Here is a 12,415-nt window from a genome sequence, read left to right as displayed (position 1 = left end):
GATTCTAGCTTTCCTTTAGGCCAGGCAAGCATATCACTGGTCATAGATTATAGATGCTCCATGAGAAATTAAGAATACCACAAGAAATAGATTCTCACAGTATATGGAAGACTGCAAAGGTCTGGGACTTTAGCAAAATCTAGACAAACTGTACTTACATTCTGTTCTGAACTCAAACGTGACGTTTGAGCAGCTTTCTGCTATAACCTATTTGGATTTTTTCCCCCAGTAAATTGTAACCAAATTAATATAAGCCTTTCTCATTTGAAATTTATACATCTGGTTTTAGCATTTTGCAGATTTTTAATTTAGTTGGGTATTTTACCTTAGTTTTCTCAGTCTTGCAACATACGGGTTTCCTGACCCAGATCCCAGTGGTTTCAGTGACAGCTTGTTTGTTAATCTGGGTGAGGGTAGAGCCTAGTTCATCAGACAGAGCTGCTTGTTGATGAGTATTGGGCGTTGTGCCCTTTTGTGTATATAGGCCATGAAATAGTCTTATAGAGCCCATTATCATGTTTTTTAGGATACAGTCATAGGCCAGCTGGATATTTACGTTTTGAAATAGGTTGATAGATGCTAAAGAATTTTACACAAGGTCAGATTTAAAGCAGCAGTTTATTGGAGCAGCATTATATGTTAAGGCTAAGCCCTGCTCAAGGAGATGGAGAATTCATGTGCCAATATTCACAGCTACCAAAATTTCAGGAAGGCCCCCTATTTGAGTCAAGGCAGAATGGTTGTTTGCATAATTACATTCAGGCATACACCTACATGTAGAAGTGACTTTTTTTTCTTGTGAAATGTGCTAAGGAGGAAAATAAGTACTTTAGTGGTACAGAAGAAATGATAGACATCCAGGTGAGTTCCAAGGAAAAGATGTTGAAGTGGTGCAGAAGGGAAAGTAAAAGCTAGTTAAAACTTGCAAATACAGAAAGTGAAAGTCTTAAGTGCCTTGATTGCTACAAATGAGTCCTTTTCCGTGTGGTGCAGTAATATTATGTTGTGGGGCCTAACTGACATTTATGGAGTGCTTTGCATTTCTATAGTGTCTTTCATTTCGGAAACTTTAAATATAGGTAGTAGGAGAAGCAAAAGTACTTCATTTAAAAAGAAGGATATGAAGGTGAAAAATCAATGTTTGTTGTAGACTGAGATCTTCCCAGCATTTTTACAAGGACTGTAAAATCACTTGTCATAGCCTAGATGAGAATACAGGGCAAGAACTCTTTGGGTCAGGATATTTTTTGTCCTTTGTCCATGATAACAGTTACATAGATAATTGCATTTTGATTGCATCCAACAAGAAACTGTCATTTGTGTCTTTGAACTTAGTTGTGAAAGCTATTGACAAGCATTGGCAAGCAAAAAAAGCAAGGCTAGTTCTTCTGTACACGTGCACACCTCATTTTCCTGGGCGTTATTTGAGCTTCCAAGCACAGGCCCATTGATACTTTGAGAAATGTTGCTGTAGATAAATTGAGATGCTAAACTCAGAAAAAAAAGCAGAGCATATGAAAGAAAGTTTTTAAATATGTAGAGAGGACATACCACGCAGCCTGTAAACCCTGCCTTGAGTTGTAGCTATACTACTTGATTACAGCTATAGAAATTTTTTTCTTAGTGGAGGTCAAACTGTTCTTCTGTCAATGACTAAATTGCATTTAAAGTAGTCATGAAATTTTGTTTATCTCCATTTTCTTTATGGAAATAAACATCCTCGAGTAAGTACTTCCAGCTTGTCTAACAGCTAGTGCCAAGAAGATAAAACATTAATAACTTTTGTCTGTAGAGTAGCTATCTCCACTAAGTGCATTAAATGCTTCTAAGTAAATCATCACTAGCCAAATCATCTTGCATCCAGGCAATTCTATTAGCCCTAGAATTCATGAGGAGTAAACGCTCAGATTGGAAAAAATGTGAATGGGACTAAAGAATTGTTTAAAAATTTTCTGTAGGGCCAAAGAGCCACAATGAAGAAAAAGGACAAGTTTGGCTGAAAGCCCATATGGGTTCCAGACTGAAGGGAAGCGAGCATATAGAAACAAGAAAACAAAAAATCAGTACATAAGAAACAGATAAAAGAAGAAATAGCTGAGAAGATTTCCCTCCCACTGTTTTTGAATGGATTTCAGAATACTTGAGAATTCAAAAGGATGCTAATGCTGTGTCAGTATTCAAAGAAAAAAAGGAAATATACAGTAGAATGAATAGTGTACTGGAAATTTATATGGAAGAAAGCTTAATCCATTGCACTAGGAAAGACATCCGTATTTGTCCAGACTAAAGACAATATGAATTTGCTTGTTCAAATAGAACACACAGAAATCCTTAACAAGAAATATTGGCCCATAATGCCTGAAATATTGACATTGTTAAAGCTGAGGTGGATCAGTGTCACAGTTCTCCTTTTGGTAAGTAACAGGATGAGGAGGTACTTAACTTGTTGTTAACTAAAGAAGGTGCTAACCAACACCTACTGGGATAAACTTTGTTTTGTTTTTTAATTCTGATCCTGGGTAGTTTAGAGTCCTAACAAGCTGGCTAATAGATCTCTGGTCAGTTGTTGTAATTCAAAATGTATTTCAGAATACTTGAGATATTCTAGAAGTGCACTAGTATTGTGCCACTTTGGCGAGGGTAGGCAGCATGGTCTAGATACTTAGGGACAATTGAGGCTGATCTCAATCCTGTGTGAATAACTGAGAAGCTGATATGATATCCCATTAGCAAGGAATTCCTGGAGTAGAGATCACAAGAGTTTATGTGGCTTTCTGAAAAGAGATTTGACAGACGCTACTGATTCCATTTCAAGAGGAGTTTTCAAAACTAATACAGATAGTTTCTGGGTTTAATTCATGTAAACCCGGGTTTTTGAAGTTACCTTGGAAGATAATGTATAGTTTATTCAAGTAAAGACTTGGTTACTAAATAGTCTAATTAGAAGATTTAAGTCTCATGTTTTTGTAAGCTATTTAATTTTGAACCACATGCCATTGTGTGCACCGCTCGGGGTCAGCTACCTAGCCTACCTCAAAAACACATCTCTCCACAGACCCATCAGTAGGAAGCAGTAGTCAAATAGCACACACCTACTGGGATTTCACAGTGCTTAGCTCTACACCTCACACTCTACAACATTTTTAGTAATGACCTGAAAGCAAATATAGAATCTCTCCTGACAAAAAAATGTATGGGTTTCATCCAGTGGGGCAAAGGAGTAATTAATGACAAGCCCAAGGCAGTCATATGGCATAGACCTACTCAGAGGAAGTTGAACCTCTTTGAAATAACTGTCTTAATAAAGACAAACGTGTTGTGGTGCGAAACTGAAGCTCAATCATCTCAGCTTATCAGGCAGAAGATTGAAAAGTTACTTGATTGCAGCACGTTCCATACCTTCACAGGGAGAAAATGATGATTACTAACAAGTGCTGTAATGCAGGAGAAGAACGCATAATGGAAGAGGAAGAAAAGTAAGGCTGTGTGTTTCATGCTGAGATTGTTTAACTGTCAGAAAAAATGATAATGGGAGAAGTTTTTCTTCCCTGTTCTAGATTGGCTGGGAAGACACTATGTAGCCAAACACAAGTGGGGACACAGTGAATTGCATGAGACAAGATGAGATGATGTATTGACACCTTTTGGCTTTATTCTCTATGAACCTTTTGTTTCCATGGAGTCACGTTATCTAGAGAGCGATGTCAGCAGAAGAGTTATTTCTGGCAGAGTTTCTGGCTGATTTCCAGCAAGTCAGCTGGCTAATGTCAAACTAAAGCAGTCTCCCTTCATGTGGGTGGTTGTGTATGAGGATGACATAGCTGCTCTCATTTCTTAGAGAAGTCATCTGTTGAAACCTCTCCAAGAGTGCCTCAATCTGAAGAGGAAACCTTTATGTCCTCCAGTTAGTCGCAAAGTTAAAGGGACAATAATGGTTAAAGAACTTAAGCTATGAAGATGAGCCTAAGGCTCTGATGGAGAATTTTAATGGAATAATCTCAGGGGTGTGTTTGACACAAACAGCTACAGCCAGTTAGGACGTATAGATCAGCAGAGTGGACACTACAACTACAATGAAATTGAACATAATATGGATGTAAGAATTAGTGGATTGCTACAGCAAAGAATTGGGGATTTGCTGGAAGCTAATGGAATGAGATCTGTATTAAGTATTTCAAAGTGTTGCCATTACTCTGAGGAGAGGTATCTGCACAGAATAGAAATCAGTCAACAGAAGGGTAGGAGTCACTCTCTATGAAGGTGTCTAAACAAGAGATGAATAGAAGGTGAACTATGTAGTCTATTGAAGAGCTTGTGGTTCTTGTTTGAGTTATTTACGGAGCAGTGCTTCCCATTTTCATATGTGCTTGTTTTAATAGCAGATGGTGCTGCTGGAGACGATGGGCCAGTTTCACTGTTTTCAGTTCCACAGGGTCCATGTGGACCAGGAATTTGCATGGGCTCAATTGGTCAATAATGCTGTGTGAACTCGCTCCTGTGCTGCGCTTTTGGCCAGTCAACTAATGCCTTTTTTTCTTTAATCGGGTGTTAGGAGCAGGTTGATGCACTTTGTATAGATAAATAAAATCTGCTGTGTTTGGTGCATTTTCTGTGGTCTCAAAATGTATTGCACCCAAACCAATATGCAGGAGACAGGTGAGTGAGAGGTGGTTTTCAAGGTCTGAAGTTGAACAAATGAGCTAAGGTCCAAATGACTGGTGAAAGGAACCATGCGTTTATTTTATAATTTTATGAGATTGAAAGAATAGTTTATAAAAGCCAAACTGGTGTTCCAGAAGTATATTTTTTATAGTGCTTTTCACATAGGCTTAGAGTGAAAGTGCAAAAGTAATTGAATAAACATTTCAGCAATATCCCGATGTCAGCTTGCCTGCTTGTCACCCTAATTTGAATGTTGCAGAAGTACGAATCTACCTTGAAATTAAAAGGAAAAAAAGTGCTTTAAAAGAAGTAGATTAAATTATTTTTGTTCATTTCTTTTGGATGTGGTATCTTTTAAAGCATGCAGTTCAATGTTTTGTGCATGTAGTAGCATAATGCAGGCTAACTAAATCAACATTTTAAGCTATATTTTGTTTTGAAATCCAATTTAGATTATGTAAGGTTATGAACTGATATATTTCATAATAATTTTCTGGGATTTGATGAATCCCATGAACAATGCAAAACAGAAATACATGCAGAGGTTTGCAGCTGTTTGTGGGAAAATATATCTGTTGTTAACAGCAGTATTATAAAGTCATGACTACATTGTAAAAATAACAAGCATGATCTTATTAATGAAAATTAGCTTAAGGCTAGAAAATCAATAAATTTGCAGAATTAAGGTGTACTACTGTAATCTTCCAAAACGTACTGCAAAACTGGCAGTGTAAGTGCAAGTAGATTCTTAGTTAATAATCTAATGTTTGCCAGTGGTTTCCACGTTCTTATCTGCATTAGTTGCTGACAGACCTCACATGCTTACATCTCTGTGCAATTCTATTTTCTCACCCAGTGAAGGGAGAAACTGGCATTTCTTCATCCAGTCTCACATATGCATATCTGGGTTAAACAAGAAGCCTTAGTTTCATTCCACCTTATAGCAGGTACTTGACTGAAGCAAGTAAATGAAGGAGGCAAGTCGTCTCTGTAGTCAGTGGAGATGGAAAGGCACTTCCAGAGGCCAGTTCAAATGTTGGAGTCAGTCTCTGGCAGTGCTTGCCTATCTTCATGCATATGGCATCTACCATTCTGTGTGCTGGTGAAGGTTTTTAGCCACATTTTTAGCCACATTTTTAGCCACATTTTTAGCCACATTTTTAGCCACATTTTTAGCCACATTTTTAGCTCAAACACAATCAATGTGATTAGGTATTAAAGCAGTAACTGTTGGTTCTACTTTTGAAATCGAACAATTGAACGTTTCAGAGACAACCTCCCTAATAAAACTGACAGTAATAAAAAAAAGACTGTTTCTCTTTCCTATTTCTTTTTCTAGCTTCCATTGTCCTACAGAAGTGGTGGTGTCATATGAACCCCTGTTTGGATGGAGAGGACTGTAAAGTACTACCAGACTATTCAGGTTGGTCTTGCAGCAGTGGAAATAAAGTCAAAACCACAAAGGCAAGTACAGAGATCGCCTATATTTAAAGGTGGCAGCAGTCTGCTGATAGCACTTGCTTATTGCATTGCACCTGCAGGTGTGAGCAGCAGTTCTGGACTCCTTAATGTTTTGGAAAGTGACGATTAATGCAGTTCTCAGAGAGGGAAATGTTGGATCAGAACTGCCCTTTCACTGCCAGCCTAGTTAAGTTACTGGGTGCTGGAGTCAAACTGAAGAAGGCCCTGCTTCAGTCTTCAGTGAGCAAAGAAACTGTTCAGCTGTGACTAGTGCTAGAGTGATAATTGTGTTCCGGGATCAATTCTTCTGATTGCAGACTGACTATATGGATCCAAGGTCTTTACCGCTATCACCTAAAGTTAGATTCCCGTGCTACTGGAAAGCCCTTTTAGCTTTTGAAAGAAGTAGCCTGTCTTGAGAGTTGAGAATCTGCACTGACACCGGTGGGAACTGTGCGACACTGAGCATCACTGGAAATCAGGCTTGTTCAGATCATTTCTAATTACAGGTCATCCTGTAGGCTGCTTGTTTTTTAAAAAATATACCATCCTATTTCTTAATTAATGGCCAGCAGAGAGAAAATATCATGTCTTCTGTCTGCTTAGCAATCGAAAATGAGTTCAGTGCATTGAAGTTCAACAAGTCATAGCGAACTGCACATCTAAATATATCATAAAACAGGAGTCTTTAGCAGGCAATAGGAAGGAAAGACACATGCTTAGCTTTTCCCTTTACAGCCTCTTTTAGCTGGGAATGAATATTGTTCATTAGGTTACAGTTTGAGTTAATAAGCAAATACTGACACCAAATGTTGTTTAATAATGGCTGTTCTAACGAGTGAAAACTGTGCTAATTTCTGGATGAAAGAGAAAAGTTGATGGTTTGGGCAGCTGTGGTGTGATATCAGTGGTCTAAAGCCCAGCTACAGACATTACACAGTGGCAAGCTCGCTGGAAACATCTGACCAAACCAACCAGTCTGGAAAACCCTATTCCTTTTTTCAAGATCAGAGGAATTGTTGGAAATCAATGTTATTTACCAAATGCCAAAGATGTAGTCTATGGTGTGCCTATGTCCAGCTGTTCTCCTGTGATGGATACAACACCCACATATTGACCTGCACTCTCTAGAATCACTATGGGTACTGGCAGTCAATTACCAAAAGGTATAGATCACCCTCAGCCTTTAATTTTTTTCACAGGCACTGACTTTTAATATATGTAGGTAAATAATTGTTGTAACATTACACTGAAAGGTGAGACTGTCAAAGTAGGAGTTTTAGATATTGAATAAGACAACTTCATCTCTGGCCATAGCAGAAGAGAGCTGGCACTTAATACCAAAAGGACCTTGTTGGAAAAAAATAAGCCAGGGTTAAAGACACCTGATATTTTCAATAAATACTAGAGGGATGAGGGGTAGAAGAAAGAACTTTATGTTGGCATTGATGACTATAGGCCTGAGGCATTCATTCATGCAGCTGTCTCTTCCTTCCTATGAACATTTGCCTTTTAGTTCATTGAGGTCAACTGACCACATGAGTCATGTAGCCTGTGTTCATGGCTCTTGCTCTTAAGCAGTGAAAAGAGGCAGCCTGAGTCAGTGGGAGTTTACTAATAGAAGGGCAAATTTGGCATGGATCATTTATTTTATTATCCATGACAAATATTGCAATGAGCAAACTACAGAATATGGTAATGCATTCTGATGAGTTTAGGGATGTCTTTATAAAGCTAGAGTCGGACAAATCATCCTGCCTGCAATTAGACCTGTGCAAATTCATCAACTGCAGTGAGTTTGTGTGGGTCTAACAGAGGGCAGAGTGTAGCAATATGAGTCCAAATGTTGTTTCATTAAACTCTTCCTCTACTTTGCTGGGATGTGGAGTAATGCATTTTGCATTGATTTTTATCACCATAGGAGATGCCTTTGAGGGGCATTTAATTGAATTGATAAGCAAATGACTGGCACCTGTGTGTAGTTGTGAAACAGTCGACTGTATTACTGACATGAGAACTGTTAATTTTCCTTGCATGGTTTTGTTTTCCTTTCACTGGCCTGTGTTGTTTTAGGTTTGAGCATGTTAAGATAGGCCTGTATTTTCTTGTGCATGCGGTTAGCAACAGCATAAGGGAGATCCTGATTCTGATTGGGGTCTTGGAGTACTGCAACAATATAAATGTAGATAAGAATAACGAAGTTAGTGGTTAAACATTACACTGAAATGACACAAGAGAGTCCTAACCTTTCACTAGTGATTGGCCATGCTTGAAAAGGGAATGGGCAGACATCCTTAAAGGGCAGATCCCTTAAAAAGGTATTCCAGTCTCTCCCTTTATGATTACTCTTTGCTAGAAATTCTTCCATCATTTGCTGTATGTGATTTACGTGTGGAAATAATTACTTTCATGCTTTTAAATAATTTGGGATTGACCCATAAAAGTTTTTTTTCCATGCATTTACCTGTGTTGTTACTAAGTGAACCCTGAAGAATTACTTTTGGGGGCTGAGACTTAACATAGCTGTATCCTCAGTAGTAGTGACATTCGTAAAATCAGAGGACTTGTCATAATATCACCAAGCTGTTTTAATCCTGTAGTTAGTTTTTAGTATTGTACCTTTTGAGAATCCGTCTGAAATCGTGAAGTTTGTCTTTCATTGGTCTAAGTAAGAAAGGACATGCTTTGTCCAAGATTTTGTGGGTGGGATTCATTGTGCCCAGCTGGAGGCATGTTTCCATCCAAGCCAAGTTGTTTAGGATTCTTCAAAGTCATGTGGGGAGAAATGGGTGATCTCACAGCATGACTGTGCCCATCCACAAGAGTGTTCCCACGAGTACTTCTTTCTCTCTGCTGTGCCTTAAGGAAGCCCTGGATGACAATCTTGCATGTAGATGTCTGCTTGCTAGACAGCAGAAGCTGTGCCACAGAATCTGTCCTGGCATCCGTATTTCCTCTGTAGGTATTTTCCCTGTCTTGTGGGTGGTTTTCTCTCTATCTACCAAGATGTAGTTGTTGCACAAATATAATGAGTAATAGTAATCCCAGATTCTGAACAAAAGCTTGTGGCACAGGCAATATTCAACTGGAAGGAAAATACAACGGAAAGAAAATTTTCCTTGTTATAAGGAAGAAGAAAGTATGATGTAACTTATTTTTTTATTTTAAAAATGAACCAAAGATTTTTCCAAACTCATCTCAATCAACAAAATTGGTATGAAGTGCATTATTAGAACTTTACACAGAGGACTGGATGAACTGTCAGACCAGTAGTCCAAACCACACAGCAACCTGTGTGTCTCAGTGCTGCGATACTTAAATCAGAAAGACACAGCAAAACCCTTGTGGACAATTACAGAAAATGCACACATACATGAAATTCTTCCAATTTAATAGTTGGCTTATGTCTAAAACACGAGAGTTGAGATCCATTCTGTATTAATTTTTTTTTCTATGTTAGGTAGCAAAGATGATCTCATTACCATTTAAATTTCTAATCAATTTTCAAAGCTTTTTAAGACCCTTGGATCAGTGCTAGTTGGGACAATGATTTACACAGATTAATTATATGCTGAAAGAGGAAATGCCATTTAATCAGTTTTAAGTCCTCTATCTTTTCATTTTGTGAAAATATTAGAGTAACTGAAGTCTATGAAGCACAGGAGACTCCTGATGCTACTCGGTATTTAGATGAATAGTTAGTAGCTGAGTGGGACAGTTAAAACGTGAAAAGCTGAAGAGCTCGTATCGTACATCAGTTACCTCAGGGAAGGAAATAAAAACTTCTCTATGCTGTGTGTCTGTTTAGTTTTGTAACACGTCTCGACACTACAGAGCAGAGCTGACAAAGCTTTCTTCCTTGCAGGCTGCCTATTCGCATCCATTTCCAGGGTGGGAAATCTGACAGGACCCCTTCTTGCCGGGAAGCCAAACCCACCGGGTCTGCACAGTGCTGTGTGTGCGCATTCAGGCTCACACATACATCCCTGCAGCACCCGAGGGAGTGCGCGTATGGTTGTAAGGGGAAGAGACCCCAGGGTCCCACGGGAGAAGTGCTATCTGGGAGTAGCTTCTCCTGCAAGAACAATTGATCCCCTCTGCAGACCATGCTCTGTCTGATCCCTAGTTCCCCCCCATAAGATGGAGTGCTAGGAATTGGGTAGGAGTTTGTGTGAATGGTCCTTTGGGATTTCAGTTGTACACGTGCTGTAGGCATTGGTGTTGAATGCTAAGCAAAATAAAACAGAATAAGATTTCTGTGAAATGTTGGTGGCAAATTTAATAGTAAATGGCCGTTTTTTTAACCTGCAAATCTCCCTTATACTATTGAATAATGGTGTAATTAACATTTGCGTATAGGTTCTGTTTCTCTGCAAGGTATGTAGGTATGGCTGGGGCAAGTTCATTCATGATGTATTCATGTGTACAGTTACTTTGCAAAAACAAAGCACATACTATCATCCTTGTTTGATCAATTCTGTGTAGGTAACTCTTTCCTCTTCTTTTATAGGTAACACGGTAGCAAAGAATAAACCTGTGGGTCATTACCAGAACAATGGCATGTGCAACTGTTGCTTGGCTGTTACACAGAGACCCTTTTTGTGGTGATGCTATTGACTTAATTCTTTGAACTTGCAAAATTAGTCAGCAAAAAGGACAATACTTCTCCTTTCAACTGTGGCTGCAGTTCCTGAACCTGGATTTTGCTGTACAGAATGGTACATTTTAATTTCACAAGAAAACGCAAGGAGATTTGGTTCTACCTGAAATGCATCTTGGATTCCGAAGGACCTGACACCTGGCAGAAATTCGTGGAAGAACACACCTGAACTTCTGCGGTGCATCAAGGATAAGACTTTCTTAATGACACTAAGATATGTAAAGTTGTTTTAAATGAGTTTAGATCATGAATGTAACCTAAGGAGTCAAAGAAAGAAAATGCTTATGTTAGAACTGATACGGATGATCTTAAAGGTCTTTTCCAACCTAAATGATTCTGATTTTTATGGATTGGTCTGAGGTACTTCTCACATACAGTACAATACAAAAATACAAAGCTGATCCCAATGCTAAATGAGTTGACGCGACAGTGTTAGTAAATGATGTCTTAGTGTATTTTCAGCTGTGACGTAGTAACTATCAAGGTTGTATGAAGGTGAAAAGGTGGAACTTACAAATCAGTAGCAGTTGTTATAGGGCATACTTTGGTTATATCTGTGCAATTAGATTTATTTCCTTAGATAGTTCTAGGTGGTTTAACTTTTACATTCATAAGTGATGGCAGGAAAGCATGAGGAAGAGACAAAATTTGAAAGTAGACATAGTTTTTCTTGTCCTAAAATAAATCCATTCTCTAGGGGAATAGCAAAGTATACATATTCTTGCCTCTTTGAATCTAGATATGGAAAAGAATTTAGCCATTAGCTAGAAATATTAATTCAATCCCTCAAAAAAAGGAGAGCATGCTTGTACTGCTTAAGGAAGGCTTACTGGAAGGAGGGTAATTTGTTTGGATTTTCATAGCTTTGGTTATAACCTAATAGGTAACATACTTAAAATTCATAAGCAAAATTCTAGATAAAAGCGAATCTTCACTTTCAATTAGTTCTTGTTCAGAATTATTATAATAATTAAATGTCCAGTTCCTTGACAGACTGAATTTCCAAGTGGTTACATTTTGTGACACGTAATTGTTCCATATTATTGTAGATGCATTTCATACTGTTTTTCTTATTTGCCTGTTACAGTTTTTTGTCATTGGTCTTCACAAATAGAACAGCAAGTAGAGGTGAAGCTGTAGCCAGTCTGTTCCCCATTACATCATTTTGTGACGTAAGATGCATTGAAACAGACTAAAATGCAAGGATGCAGATGGCTATCATGCAGACGAACTGCTGCTGACCCAGCTACTGAATTCATTGTTATGCTTTATGTAAATATTAAGGTAACAATGTATATCTAATTTTTATATAGACAGAAAAGCCAAAAAAATAAAACAAGTGTGTTCTACTGATTTAGGTCATTGTGCATAAGCTTTCTAGTTTATTGGAAAGATAGCATCAGCAGTGTGAAGCTGTTCAGAGTAATAGTTGTTAGCTTTTGATTTGCTGGAGTGAGTGGGAGTATTCAGCCCAGGTAATTCCACTGAAGTCAGTGGTGGGAAGATCTGGCCCTGCGTTATTTGGTTTTGATTTCTCTGGTTTGGTTCACTATCAATTATGTATTTGATTACAGCTGGGATCATGGTGGTCATTGTACTCGGTGAAAAGTAACAAGAGATTTTCTGCTCTGT

General features: G+C 38.3%; 1 protein-coding gene across 4 annotated transcripts in view; it reads left to right on the top strand.

The window, feature by feature from the left end:
• The window catches only part of TAFA4 (TAFA chemokine like family member 4), a 68,149-nt gene extending 56,050 nt beyond the window's left edge, over window positions 1-12,099 (top strand). For 2 of the 4 annotated variants that reach the window (XM_074602624.1, XM_074602628.1), the window contains 2 exons: window positions 6,002-6,085; window positions 10,634-12,099. In XM_074602624.1, the coding sequence (XP_074458725.1) occupies window positions 6,002-6,085; window positions 10,634-10,731 (182 nt within the window). In that variant the 3' untranslated portion in view covers window positions 10,732-12,099. Of the gene's footprint in view, window positions 1-6,001; window positions 6,154-10,633 lie in introns of those variants that run through there. The other 2 variants (XM_074602627.1, XM_074602626.1) reach the window with 2 other exon arrangements.
• Window positions 12,100-12,415: the final 316 nt, after the last annotated feature.

The sequence above is a fragment of the Larus michahellis genome, chromosome 10 (assembly GCF_964199755.1).
Source record: "Larus michahellis chromosome 10, bLarMic1.1, whole genome shotgun sequence".
In the NCBI taxonomy this organism is placed as follows: Eukaryota; Metazoa; Chordata; class Aves; order Charadriiformes; family Laridae; genus Larus; species Larus michahellis.
The sequence above is the reverse complement of the archived record's forward strand: the minus strand, read 5'-3'. Positions and strand labels throughout refer to the sequence as shown.